Below are 13,872 nucleotides of genomic sequence, written 5' to 3'. Positions count from 1 at the left end.
GAACGAGCTTCCTACCTTCTGTTTACTTAACACCTGTGTTCCAGTTATATGAAGCTGAGTCAATTGCTCCTCTTTGTATGTGTGTGTGTGTGTGTGTATATATATATATATATATATATATATATATATATATATATATATATTTGTCAAGTTAACTAACATGCAGTGTATACAGTGCGCTCTTGGTTTTGGTTTTGGGGGTAGATTCCTGTGATCCATCACTTACATACAATACCCACTCATCCCAAGAAGTGCCCTCCTCAATGCCCATCACCCATTTCCCCCTCTCCGCCTCCCATCAACCCTCAGTTTGTGCTCTGTATTTAAGAGTCTTTTATGGTTTGCCTCCCTCTCTGTTTGAAACTATTTTTCCCCTTCCCTTCCCCCATGGTCTTCTGTTAAGTTTCTCAAGTTCCACATATGAGTGAAAACATATATCTGTCTTTCTCTGACTGGCTTGTTTCACTTAGCATAATACCCTCCAATTCGATTTACAGTGTTGCAAATGGCAGGATTTCATTCTTTTTTTTTTTTTTTAACAATTATTTATTATTGAGAGACAGAGAGACACAAACCATGAGCAGAGGAGGGGGCCGAGGGATGGAGAGACACAGAATCTGAAGCAGGCTCCAGGCTCTCAGCTGTCAGCACAGAGCCCTACGTGGGGCTCTAACTCACAAACCGTGAGATCATGACCTGAGCCAAAGTCGCTTAACCGACTGAGCCACCCAGGTGCCCCAGGATTTCATTCTTTCTCATTGTCAATTGCTCCTCTGTGAATTCCCCCTGGATTTTTAATGCCACTGTTTATTTTGCTCACTCTCCCCTTATCCTGGATTTCCCTTTATCCCCATCTTTGCCTGTTGAATTGCTCCCAGACCTTCAAGATCCAACTCAAATGCCTTCTACTTTAATGAAGTTCTTCCAGATCTTCCCAGTCAGATCTGTGAGATCAATGAATGTCTCTTTCCCAGCACCCTGTGTTTCTGTTACAACACTAAGTTCAGCTGTATGTTATAGCTGGTTGTGTCCTCCTGTTTCCTCACTGTCAGGGCCTGCAAGGCAGGGTGTGTTTCTGACTCATCTTCATCCCCCATGGCAATTGGCCACACACACATTTTAAAATAAATAACTATTCTTTGGTTGTATATAAGCTGTGTGCTTATTATAAAAATTCAAGTACATAAAAGTATAAGAAAGGAAATAAAACCCCACGCCCTGAAAGAACCACTGTTAATATTTCAGTGATCATATATTCATGCATCTCTTTATGCACATGTTCATCTATATAGGCCCACATGGAATTATTTTGTGTGTGCTGTATTTTCTTTCATATACACTCTTTTCTAATCTTTTCTTACCTGACTCTCCCCCTTACTACTCTCCCTCACTCTCAAATTATTGAAAAAGTTAAGCATGCCAACATAACTTCCTTCCTATATAGAGAGTTGTTTTTTGTTGTTCTTTTTATTTATTTTACAGAATAAGGTGTCATAGACTTCCGTGCTTCTTGCTTTTCTCAGTAAATAAGGAGTCTTAAAATCCCTCCAATTCAACTAGTATTACTTGAATTCACTCTTTTATTTTAAAGGCTGCATAGTGTTTAAGATATACCAAAATTTGTTTACAAGTTCCTCTATTCATGGCATTCAAATTCTTTAAAAAAAATTGCCACTGCCATGAATGTTTCAATAAACATCTGTATAAGTATATCCAAATGGCTTGATACTTTAATTTCTGAGGGATTAATTCCTAAATATGAGATCTGTCTATTTAAAATGTTAAATAGGTTGCCTTCTAAAAGGCTGTAACAATTTGCTCTGTATAGCTTTAGCCAACCTGATAAGTGAATAGAGGTAGTTTGTTGTTCCATTATTTGTATTTCACTGATTACTAGTGAAGCTATTTTCTCCCGCTTTGGATTTTCTGTTCTGTAATTGCTTTTTCATATACCTTAATTCATTTTTCTTCTTGAGTTACTGGTCTTTGTCTTTTCAAAGTGTAAGAATTGCTTATACATTACAGATGGTAACTCTTTAATATGTTGTATGTGTTGCATGTACTTTCCCCAATCTCTTGTTTATCTTTTAACTTTATTTGGAATTTTAAAAATCAACTACAACTTATTCAAGTTGACATCAAATTAATTTCACATGCCTTAGGATTAGAGACAATACATTACTTAGGAAACCAAATGGATTTTGCAACTTCCTTGGGAAACCAATCTTCTATTTCAGTATTTCATAATTTATTCCAGAATTGTTATATGTTATATGCCATACTCAGTCACTACTAATCCACTTTGCCCCATTCACAAATGTGTTTGTGTTTATATTATAGCACAAATTTTCTATATATTGTTATCTGTCAGAGTCACATTAAATAGACTATTTTGATCATCAAAATTGTGTTTAGCAAAGTGTTAACACATTTAGTGGTTATTGTTTATTTTTTTCTGCCCCAAATTCACTCCTTTGGGAAAATTTCTCCTGCAGTCCCTCCCATGAAATTCTAGAGGTCTGCCAATCTTGGAACTCCACTCTTTTTTGACCACAATAGTGGTAATAACCCATACTAGAACAAATGGTCTCTCCGTTGCAGGAATTTGAATACTGAATTTTAGGTTGGCATTATCTTAAAATGATTGTCCTTAATTCCGGCACTAAAATCCTCAGATATACCCTGTTGTTTTTAATTTTATATATTTGAATATTTTCTTAGTGGTTGCTCTGGGTATTGTAATTAACATGTGAACTTAATCTATTTGGAGTAATACCAAATTCATTTTCATAGCATACAATATCTTGCTCCAACAAAGCTCCATTCCCTCCTCTCTCTTTTGTACTATTATTTTTACAAAATATTATTTGTGTTATTTTATACATTATAAGCCCATCAACACAGTTTTATAATTTTCTTCATGTGGATTCTAGTTACTGTCTAGTAAGTAACCTTTTATTTTAACCTAAGGACTCCTTTTAGCATTTGTTGTGGGTCAGGTCTGCAAACCACAAACTGTCTGGTTTTGTTTTCTTGGAATGATTGACTCTCCTTCATTTTTGAAGGACATGATTGCTAGATGCAGAATTCTTGGTTGATGGTTTTTTCTTTCTGCACTTTGATTTATCACCCCACTGCCTTCTAACCTCCATAGTTTCTGGTGAAAAGTCATCTGTTATCTTGTTGAGGCTTCCTTGTATTTGAAGAACCATTTTTCTCTTTATGCTTTAAAGAATCTGTCTGCTTTTCTACAGTTTGACTATGATGTGTTCAGGTATGGATTATTTTGTACTTATTGTACTTAGAGTGTGTTGAGCTTCTTTTCAAATTTGGGAAGTTTTAAGCCATTGTTTCCTCAAACATTGTTTTTGCCCTTCCTTTCCTCTGTTCTTCTGAGAGTCCCAAGATGCTTATGTTGGTACATTTGATTGTGTCACACAAAGTCTTTGAGGCTTTGTTCATTTTTTTTCCTTCTTTTTGTTCTTCAGACTGGATTATCTCAATTGATTTATCTTCAAGTTTGCAGATTCCTTCTTCTACCTGTTAAACTTCTCTTGTGAATTTGTCATTTCAATTATTGTAATTTTCAACTCCAGAATTTCTACTTGGTTCTTTTTAATAATTTCTGTCTCTTTATTCATATTCTCTATTTTGTGAGACATTATTCTCATTCTTTCTTTTAATTCTTTACATACAATTTCCTTTTATTCTTTGACTGTATCTGTAAAGCTGACTTGAAAACTTTGTCTAGTAAGTTTAAAATCTGGACTTCCTCAGGAATAGTTTCTTTTGACTGCTTTTCCTCTCCCTGTGTATGGGCCATACTTTCCTATTTCTTTGTGTGTCTCATAATTTTTTTGTTGAAAAATTGGGCACATTAAATTATATATTGTAACAACTCTGTAAATCTGATTTCCTTCCCCAGCTTCAAGGGTTGTTGTTGTTTTATTTTTTGGTTTTTTTTTGTTGTTGTTGTTGTTGCTGTAACTATTGCTGTTGTTTGTTTGCTTGTTTAGTGACTTCCTTGGCTTATTTTGTGAAGTCTGTGTTTTTTGTCCTGTGATGTCACTGAAGTTTCTGCTCAGTTAGCTCAGTAGTCAGCTGATTAAATAGAGATTTCCTTCAATGCTTTGAAACAATAAGTTTTCCATCCTTTGGTGAAGAGGTGTGTGTGTGTGTGTGTGTGTGTGTGTGTGTGTGTGTGTGTTGGGGCAAGACTTTAATGCTCTATCAGTTTACAAGTCTGATTTAGCCTTCACCTCCTGCATTTCAGAGTCTCCAGGTCACCCAGAAGTGAAAGTGGAAGGGTCTCCTCAGGTCTTTTCTGGGTATGCACACAGCTCTGCATATATATTTGGCCTTCTACATCTCCAGAAACATGTGAGAACTCTTCAAATCCCCCTAAAAAACGTTTCATTCTCCAGATTTTTCTTTTAAGTTTTTTTTTTTTTAGGCCAGTCTCTTATTCTCCTCAACTCGTTCTGCTATGTCAAGAGGCTGTGATATTAAAAAATTGTCACTGATCATTTTTGACAAACACCCTGGGGATAGAGCTTCTCTCAGTGACTAAGGTCTGAGCCAGGTCAGATAAAGATAAGCCCTATGAATGGGACTTTTTCTGGGAGGTATCAGATGGTCACATAATGACAGTTCTGTGATTATGGGCTGTTTGGATGGGGCTTTGGGGAGAGCTCCAGCTCCATTATACACCCTCCATTGGCTGCTAGACTGCTGCTTTCCACAGCTATCATAGTTGTAAGGCTGTTGGTCTTTCAATCTACTGCAGGACTGTGGTGAGGCAACTGGGAATAGAACAAGTTAAGATGCTAGAAAGCTTATTGTTCTTATTGAGATTCAGCCACTCTATTTGAATAAATATTCTTTGGATTGTTGCAGGTTTTTAAAATTAATTTCCACAGTTCTGAAAACGTTGATTTTGGCAATTTTTTGTAAGTGTTCTTGTTGCTTTTATGAAGATGTGGATTTTTGGAGGCCCTTTTCCACTATTCTGGAATGCTTCTCGCATTCTAGTTAACTTATCGCTAAGTATTTTATAGTTTTGTCACTATTTTGAGGGTAATATTTTTCCCATTTACATAGTTGGCTTATATATGAAAAATTAGGTTTAAAAAGTTATTTGATGTCCAGCCATCTTATCCAACTTTATTTTAACTCCATTATGTTTTTTAATAGAGTCTTTCAAAAATTCTAGATAAACAATCATATCAAAACCAAATAATTTAGTATTTTCCCAGTATTTACAATAATTTAACATTTTTTCTCATTTTTTTGCATTTTCCAACTCTACAAAACAATAGTGAACAGCAATGATGGGAAATTTCCTGTTTCATTACCAATTTTAACAGAAACGCTTAATAGTTTCCATGTTTAGAGTAATTGATATTACTTTTTATTGAATGTTTCTATCATATTTAATACTTTTCTTCTTCCAACAATGAATGTTGAATTGAACTTCAATTTCACAAGGTTTTGGGGAAATTTAAACTTTTAAAAAATGTTTACTTATTTTTTTTTCAACTTTTTTTTTTTTAACTTATTTTTGGGACAGAGAGAGACAGAGCATGAACGGGGGAGGGGCAGAGAGAGAGGGAAACACAGAATCGGACACAGGCTCCAGGCTCCCAGCCATCAGCCCAGAGCCGACGCGGGGCTCGAACTCACGGACCGCGAGATCGTGACCTGGCTGAAGTCGGACGCTTAACCGACTACGCCACCCAGGCGCCCCATGTTTACTTATTTTTGAGAGAGAGTGAGACAGAGCGCGAGCGGGAGAAGGGGCAGAGAGAGAGGGAGGCACAGAATCTGAAGCAGGCTCCAGCTTCTGCCAGCTCTGCCAGCACAGAGCCCAACGTGGAGCTCCAACTCGCAAACTGTGAGATCATGACCTGAGCCGAAGTTGGACACTTAATCAACTGAGCCACCCAGGCGCCCCTAAATTTAAGTCTTAATGTTACTCTGGGCTATTGCTTAAAGGTAACTTGTGAAATATCCATCTCATAACCTGGAATTACTTGGGCACCCAACTGAATTATAAATTGAGATGTTACTACAGAGACCTTGAAGAGGCTAGAGAACACACCCATGCATGTTTTAATGGAAACTTTCTGAAGATAAAATTTCTGTCAGAATGATTTGTGACATTAAGGGTTCTACTTAATTGGAATGGGGGGATTCAAGGTAGATCAGAAAGAAAGACATCCTGCATCAGACTGGCAGATGTGTTTGGGATAGGCAGAGTCATTGTTCTTGCTGTAGACTCTCCTGGTATTACTTGAAACCCAGAACACTGAATCAATGAACTGGAATTAGCAGTGGAACTCTGACTAGATTAAGCCCTAAAGATCCCCTCTTCCTGTCCCCCATGCTAACCCTTCTCATGAAAAAGGTAACTTCTATTTTTCACCTTCCTGATTCCTCATCTTAACTCCCTTTTCGTTTTGTTTCATTTGAAAATTAAAATAAGTCTCCAGAATTTTTACCTTGAAATTCACCTGAAAGTCATAGAATCCCCAGGCCTCATCCTTTTTAGCCAATTAGTAGCAACAGGCATTGAGACTCAGCACCCAGCTCAAGTTCTTGAGATGCTCCCTGCCTGGCCTCAAACTGACCTCCAAAGGCTGTCTCCAGCTTGCACTGGTACTTAGAAGGCTGTGGGTAGTTTGTGAATGCTACATTCTAAGAATGGACTCCTGTCAGAATGGCATTTATTCTTTTGTTGTTTTTTCAATAAATATTTATCAAGTGTAAGAGATACCAACCTCTCCCTTTCCATGTTTTCTTACATAGTCCTTCTAATTTCTTGGAAGTGTTAGGGAGAAGTCTACAATCCTTCCTATATTCACTTCCCACCTGTTGTCTCTCATGGGAGGTAGATTGGTTTGTATGATTGTTTTAGAAAAAGGATCACTGCATTCACATGGCCAAATCCCTGCTTGGCTTTTTTTTTTTTTTTTTAATGATGTTTCCCATAGGATATATGCATTCTTCTTTTCTTTGTATGGTAGACTAACTGGGGAAGACCCTCCTTCTGTAGATAGCCTGTGGTTGTACAAATTCTGCCTATGCTTGGTTCAATATGGTTAAGTGCAATTTGGGAAGGAGGAGTATGAAACTCATTTTGGCTTCTAATCCAGGCTGTGTTCTTTAATCTAGCATTACCATAAAAACTGATATTTGGATTATTATATGATTCCTGGAGTGATATTTTTGTTGTTCAGAACTCGGAAGTAAGAGGGAATAATTCTCATATTATTCTCATTCTCAGACTCTATTTAGTGGTGTTCATTCTGTACAATATCCTGCTAAGAGCTATGAAGAGGTCAGAGGATTATGTACATGGTCCCTGCCCTCAAGAAATTTGTAGTTTTGTAGTGTAAGACATTCACACAAATAACAACAATTCAAAGGAGATACTATCATCCAATATTTTGAAATTTTTTTCTGGCTTAAGGTGACAGATGCTGAAGATACAAAGATATATCTTCATGGTTTCTGCTCTCAAGGACCATAAAAAGAAATTTTCACAGAGAAAGGGAAACTGACCTAGTCTAAGAAGGGTAGAATCTTAAAAGGCAGAGATAGGAGAAGATAGTCCAAGTAGAGGGAACAACATGATCATGAACTTGGAGGCAGGAATGAAGACAAGCAGTCCACTTTGAGAGAACTGGGGAGATCTTTAAGGAGAACACTGGGAGATAACTGGACAGGTATATTGGAACCAATTGTGTGGTTTCCTGATTGCTGGCTAATCAGAGGTAATAGAGCCTATGGGTAAGTATCTATGACCCTGGGTAGGAAAAAAAGGGTCCCAATGGACGCTAAAGTCCTTAAGAGAAAAAAAATGTCCACCAAATAAATACTTTCCCCAAAATTTACTTGGTATGTAAGCACAGAATATCAAAACTGGCAAAGCTTTTAGAGAAACTCTAGTTCAAATTCTTTATTTTAAAAATGAAGAAAAGTTCAGAGAGATGAAATGAATATTTGTATGAACACTGGAAGCATACCTAAAAAATACTTAAAGATGATGCCAGAGTGAGAAATCATCCTAAGAAATAAAAGCAGCAACAGGATCATCTTTGACCAAGAAAGGCAGAGTCTCTCCAGAATTCCAATAACACAATGAGTAAGAACAGTTTCAGGAACCCAAATTAAATAATTTCCTATAAAGTGAGTGGGAAGCTTTCTGGTCTTTACATGTATGGATACTGGTCTTGTATGAACCAGGGGGACTGAGTCACAGTAATTACTAGATTATTGTAAAGGGTTTTGGTGTTTGTTTTTTTTTTTCATGTTACAGTCATGCACTTAAATGACTTTTAGGTTAAATTTTCAACCCCCAACTAGCCTTTAAAAGGTAAGAGACGTCTTTTGTTAGTGCTTACTGGAATGATGGGAGACCAATGGAAAGCATTGCCATTATGAGTCTTAGCAGGGAACCTGTCTCCTAGGCCTTACTTGTCAGACAGTGAGTTCCATGGGACAGGCAGGAACAAGATGTAGAGGGGAACACCTGTGGGAAACAAAAGTAAACATTGTATTAAGAATAATTAAATTAATAAAATGGACATTCTCCAACCCACCTTAGTCACCAAATGTTTAATGCACCGTGGCCCCACGCAGCCAGAGGGAGAGTTTTAATAAGCACCAGACTCCCCGAAACTAGATGTCCTGAATCCAACACAGTCGATGTAAAGTGCCAGTCCTTTGAGGTTGGGAAGACTGCTGCTTGTGCAGCCTTTTTGGGGGATGAAAGTTGAGAAGAGGTCAACCTTGGCATTCTTAAGCAAATGTGTTGGGTTTTTTTTTTTTTTTGCCTTAAGAAAAACAGGTTTGGGGCGCCTGGGTGGCTCAGTCAGTTAAGCATCTGACTTCGGCTCAGGTCATGATCTTGCGGTTTGTGACTTTGAGCCTAGCATCGGGCTCCGTGCTGACAGCTCAGAGCCTGAAGCCTGCTTCAGATTCTGTCTCCTTCTCTCTCTCTGCCTCTCCCCCACTTGTGCTCTGTCTCTCTGTCTCTCAAAAATAAATAAATGTAAAAAAAATGTAAAAAAAACCCCAGGTTTATTTATTTATTCAATAACATACAATTCACCCACTTAAACTTTATAATTCAGTAATTTTTAATATATTCACAGATATGTGCAGCATCACCAATTTTAGGGTAATTTTATTACCTCAGGGGGGAAAAAAAACATCTGGTGAGAATGAAATGTAGACTTATCATCTGATCCAGCAATTCCAATTCTGTGTATATGCCCCAAAGAATTGAACTTAGGGACCTGAACCCATTATTTGTATCCTCATGTTCATAGCAGGCAAAAGGTAGAAGCAACTCAAGAGTCCATCACCAGATATAAACAAACATGGTGTATGCATACGATGGAATATTAATCAGCCTTATAAAGGGATGAAAAACTGACTCATGGTACAACATGGATGAACCTTGAAGATATCATGCTAAGTGAAAGAAGCTAATCATGAAATGACAAATATTGTGTGATTCCACTCATGTGAGTGACCTAGAGTAGTCAAACTCATAGAGACAGAAGTAGAATGGTGGTTACCAGGCGTTGTGGGAAAGGGAGAGAAGAATAAGGAGTTATTGTTTAATGGGTATTGAGTTTCAATTGGGGAAGATGAAAAAGTTCTGGAGAGGGATGATGGTGATGGATGCACAAAAGTGTGAGTGTGCTTAATGCTACAGAATCGTATAACTTAAAAATGGCTAAAGTGGTAAATTTTGTTGTGTACATTTTACCACAATTTTTTTTAAAGATGGGGCCATCATGAAGAGGCCCTTGAGAGAAAAAGCGTTTCTAGCCCATCTCCAGCACAACTAAAGTTCACGTGCAGAGAGAGGGTGAGCTGCAGCAACAGAGAGGCTTCTTGCCTCTACTTGTGAGCCGTGCAACCAACACACTACTTGCTCCCTAGCATGTTTCCTTATCTGGGAAATGGGAATAATGAAGCAGCATGGCTCTGATAGTTATTGAACTTTCTTGAAATGTAAAATTCCTTTAGACCACTATAGTATATACTCACCAACATAAATGGTATAAAACATAAAAGAAAATATATAAGTAAAAACAATGGAAGAAATCCCATACTCTTTAGCTGTCTATCACCGCCTAGTCCTCATTTCCCCTCCCCACCAACCCTTCACCTGAAGAAACCATTAATATACTTTCTCTCTCTAGAGATTTCCCTATTCTGGGATTCCTTATGAATGAAATCATAAAATGTGTGGTCTTTTGTGAATGGGATTTTTTGTCTTTTTTGCCTTTAACTAAGCTGCCTCTGATTGTGAAACACTGCATTTCCATGGTGGGAACCCTGGAGCTGTAGGCAAGCCCTGGGCAGGGCATTTGGGATTAAGAATGAAACTGAAAGTCCTAAAATTAAAGCAGTTTTAAAAGTTTTTCTTATTATAAAATCATATATTTATTGTAAAAATCTCAAAGAATATTGAATAGAAAAAATAGCAAAATAAAAATCAGCTCTACTCACAACACCCAGAAATAACCATCAACAATTTTTTTAAAAGTTTATTTATTTATTTTGGGAGCGAGAAAGAGAACGTGAGCAGGGGAGGGGCAGAGAGAGAGGGAGAGAGAGAGAATCCCAACCAGGCTCCACACTCTCAGTGCAGAGCCCCATGCAGAACTTGATCCCACGAACCATGAAATCATGACCTCAGCCAGAATCAAGAGTCAGACAACCGACTGAATCACCCAGGCACCACTCACAGTCAGTGTTTTAATATTCTTTCAGACTTTTTGCTATGCATATAATACTCTCACATATACATATAATTTATTGTATTAAAATGTTTTTACATATTTTTATGATTATAAAAATTAGAGATGTTTATTGTAAAGCTATTGAAACATTTTATAGATGCACCAAAATTTAGTTTCATAATTCTTATTGCTTGGCATTTAGCTTGTTAATGAACATATTTAAAAAGCTTTTCAGGTGAATGCAGTACATATGAGGGGAATCATCTTACTGTCAAGAATACCTGAACAAAAGGCTCCCGCCTTTTTATGGACCTGTGGGCCAGGGGGAGGGAGAGGGAGGGAAGGGATAGTAATGGAAAGGTATGGAGTCAAAGTGGAGTAAAGTGTCTCAACCAAGCCCAATAAAGAGGGCTCTATCTGGAGGCTTTTTGGTTAGGAATATAGATATGTACATGAGCATGGCTGGTTTGGGTGGGGAGAAAGAGGGCTGAGTCCTTGACTGTGACTTCTGCCAGAAAATTGCCATGCTTTGGCAATGCATCAAGTCTGGTGTGGGGAAGGCAGCTTCTACCTATGTAGCCAGACAGGCAAAGCCTTATAACTTCTTATGATCGGGTCTGAAATATCACACATAGGATTTTGGCCTGGGGCTGGATTCCTCAGTACATGATGACAAATTGCCAAAATTTGTCCCATATCCCTTCCCACTAGAGTATGTGAGAGTGACAGTTGAAATGGAAGTTTGTCAGGGACTCAGTAGGGAGGACTGAAAAGATTTCTTCTGGGATATATAAACTGACTTCTGAGGGCAAGACACAGAGTTCAGCATGACTGGGCAACTGAATGAGCCCCAGAGAATCCTAAATAGGCTAAGCCAGGATCTGATGTAATGGGTCCCCTCCTTTTGGGAGATGTGACTGAGTCATCTCCATATCCACTAGACTGAGGGCTCTACTTTTAGAGTGAATCCTAAGCACATATCATGTGAATGCTTGGCTCTGCTCCATGACCTCAGAAAGTTATGATAAATCTTCTAAATTTTGTTTAAAGTTTACTTATTTGAGAGAGGACAGAGAGAGAGAGCACAAGTGAGAGAGGGACAGAGAGAAAGATAGAGAGGGGAGGGAGAGAGAGAGGGAGGGAGGGAGGGAGGGAGGGAGGGAGAGAGAGAGAGAGAGAGAGAGAGAGAGAGAGAGAGAGAGAGAGAATCCCAAGCACACTCCACTCTGTCAGAGCAGAGCCCAACATGGGGCTTGAACTCATGAACTGTGAGATAATGACCTGAGTCAAGATCAAGAGTCAGACACTTAACTGACTGAGCTACTCAGGTGCCCCAAATATTCAAAATTTTAATTTTTTTCTTAGGAAATAATCTATTTTGGTTGATTCCTCTTGAGTTTCCTCTAAGCCCTTTTGATTATTTTCAACTTGCACTATTTCTCTGAGTAATGGGTTTTCTTTGTCCATTACCCACTGTGTATAGTGCTTGTATTAAATTTTCCTGCTTCAAGATTTAAATACTGTGAAATTTAACAGAGAATAAGCACTCTCTGGTTAGCTCATCCAAACCCTCATTATTTCATAAACTTTTATCGCATCTCCTTTTAGTCATAATTGTTTTGGCCTGGTCTATTCTTTTTTTAACCCGTAAAATGTATTATTCTCAAGCCCTTTGGCCACTCTATGTGGACCTTCCTGAGTTTCATTAAGTTATTATTATTACTACTATTATTATTTTGAGTAACTATCATAGGGAAGAACTGTTGTAGGTTCTCAGAGAGGGACACAAAGTTGAATAACTTATGGTTCCTTATGAACCTACTATTCTCTTACCTTGGCCTACAGAATTAGCCCATTGGGCCAAGTTTTTGGAGTGGAGATAGGACAGGACATTGCAGGTGGACAATCTATTCGCTAAGCCACAGGGATGTTTGACTCTTCAGTAATGAAGAGAAGAACTGATGGAAGTTAATTTCTTTAATTCTTTGTGTCATGGAAATAGATTCTCCACAAGAATAAGGGTGAGTGAACTTCAAGTTTCCAGCTTTTGCCTAGATTCTACCTCCCTATAATGAGTTCTGACACCAACTACCCAGAATTAGGCTAAACTTTACAGGTTAATGGCATAGTCCTCCACAAGACTGCCTTCACTTTAGATACCAGCTGTAAGTTCAGGGGTGCTCAGGCCAACTTTTAACCTGATGGCTACAAATTTTGGCATTCCCACTATCCTCTCAGGTTTGATAATATTCTAGGATGACTTAGAGAATTCAAGAAAGTGCTATACTTATAGTTTTTATTATAGTAAAAGGATACAAAGCAAAATCAGCCAAAAGAAGAGACATGTAGGGCAGGTTGGGAAGATCTCAAGCTCCCATCATCCTCAAGGACATATTGCCTTCCTGGACAACACGTCTATGTGTGATAATACACACAGCAGAGGAAAGCTTACTTGAGCTTTGGCGTCCAGAGTTTTAACTGGTATTTCACTATATAGCCGTGATTGAATCATTACCATGTAGCTGAACTCAATCTCCAGACCTCTCCCTTTTCTAGAAGTTGAATTGATATCACATCACTTAAAACCCCAACCATCTGGCATAGTTAGCCTCCATCCTGAGCCATCTCATTAGCATAAATGATCTAGGGGCCCATCATGAGTCACCTTGCTAACAAAAACTATCACGTATGGTCTGAGGGACTGACCATGAATAAGAAAGTCTCTCCTATTACTCCAAAAATTCCAGGGATTTAGAGATTACCTCCCAGGACCCAGCGGCAAAGGCCAGCCAAATTTTTTATTACACAGTCCCCTTGAGGTCTTTCCCTAAGCACCTCAACATTGGCCTCAAGGAGTCATGGTTTCTCCTCTACCCTGCAGGCCCTATGTTCACAACAGGTGCACTGCCTTCTGGTAGTACCTGCTCTCAGGCTGGCAGAACTAAGACATTACTCTGTAGCTAATTATTAGAGGTCAAGCAAATCCACACAAAATAGTCCAACATCTACACAGGAAATACTCATATGATAGCAGGGGGATCAGTATTCTGCATTTCCAATCTGGCTTCTTTTTCTTCCTCCTTTTGTAGAAGACAAAGAAAGTTGTGAG

At 38.3% G+C, this 13,872-nt stretch overlaps 1 protein-coding gene across 1 annotated transcript in view; it reads right to left on the bottom strand.

Moving 5' to 3' along the window:
* Positions 1 to 7,945: 7,945 nt before the first annotated feature.
* Positions 7,946 to 13,872, bottom strand: part of LRRC58 (leucine rich repeat containing 58) — a 42,882-nt gene continuing 36,955 nt past the window's right edge. The window contains exon 4 of the mRNA XM_058731273.1: positions 7,946 to 8,533. Within this exon, the coding sequence (XP_058587256.1) occupies positions 8,475 to 8,533 (59 nt within the window). The 3' untranslated portion in view covers positions 7,946 to 8,474. The remainder of the gene's footprint in view (positions 8,534 to 13,872) is intronic.

This window comes from Neofelis nebulosa, chromosome 5 (assembly GCF_028018385.1).
Source record: "Neofelis nebulosa isolate mNeoNeb1 chromosome 5, mNeoNeb1.pri, whole genome shotgun sequence".
In the NCBI taxonomy this organism is placed as follows: domain Eukaryota; kingdom Metazoa; phylum Chordata; class Mammalia; order Carnivora; family Felidae; genus Neofelis; species Neofelis nebulosa.
The sequence above is the reverse complement of the archived record's forward strand: the minus strand, read 5'-3'. Positions and strand labels throughout refer to the sequence as shown.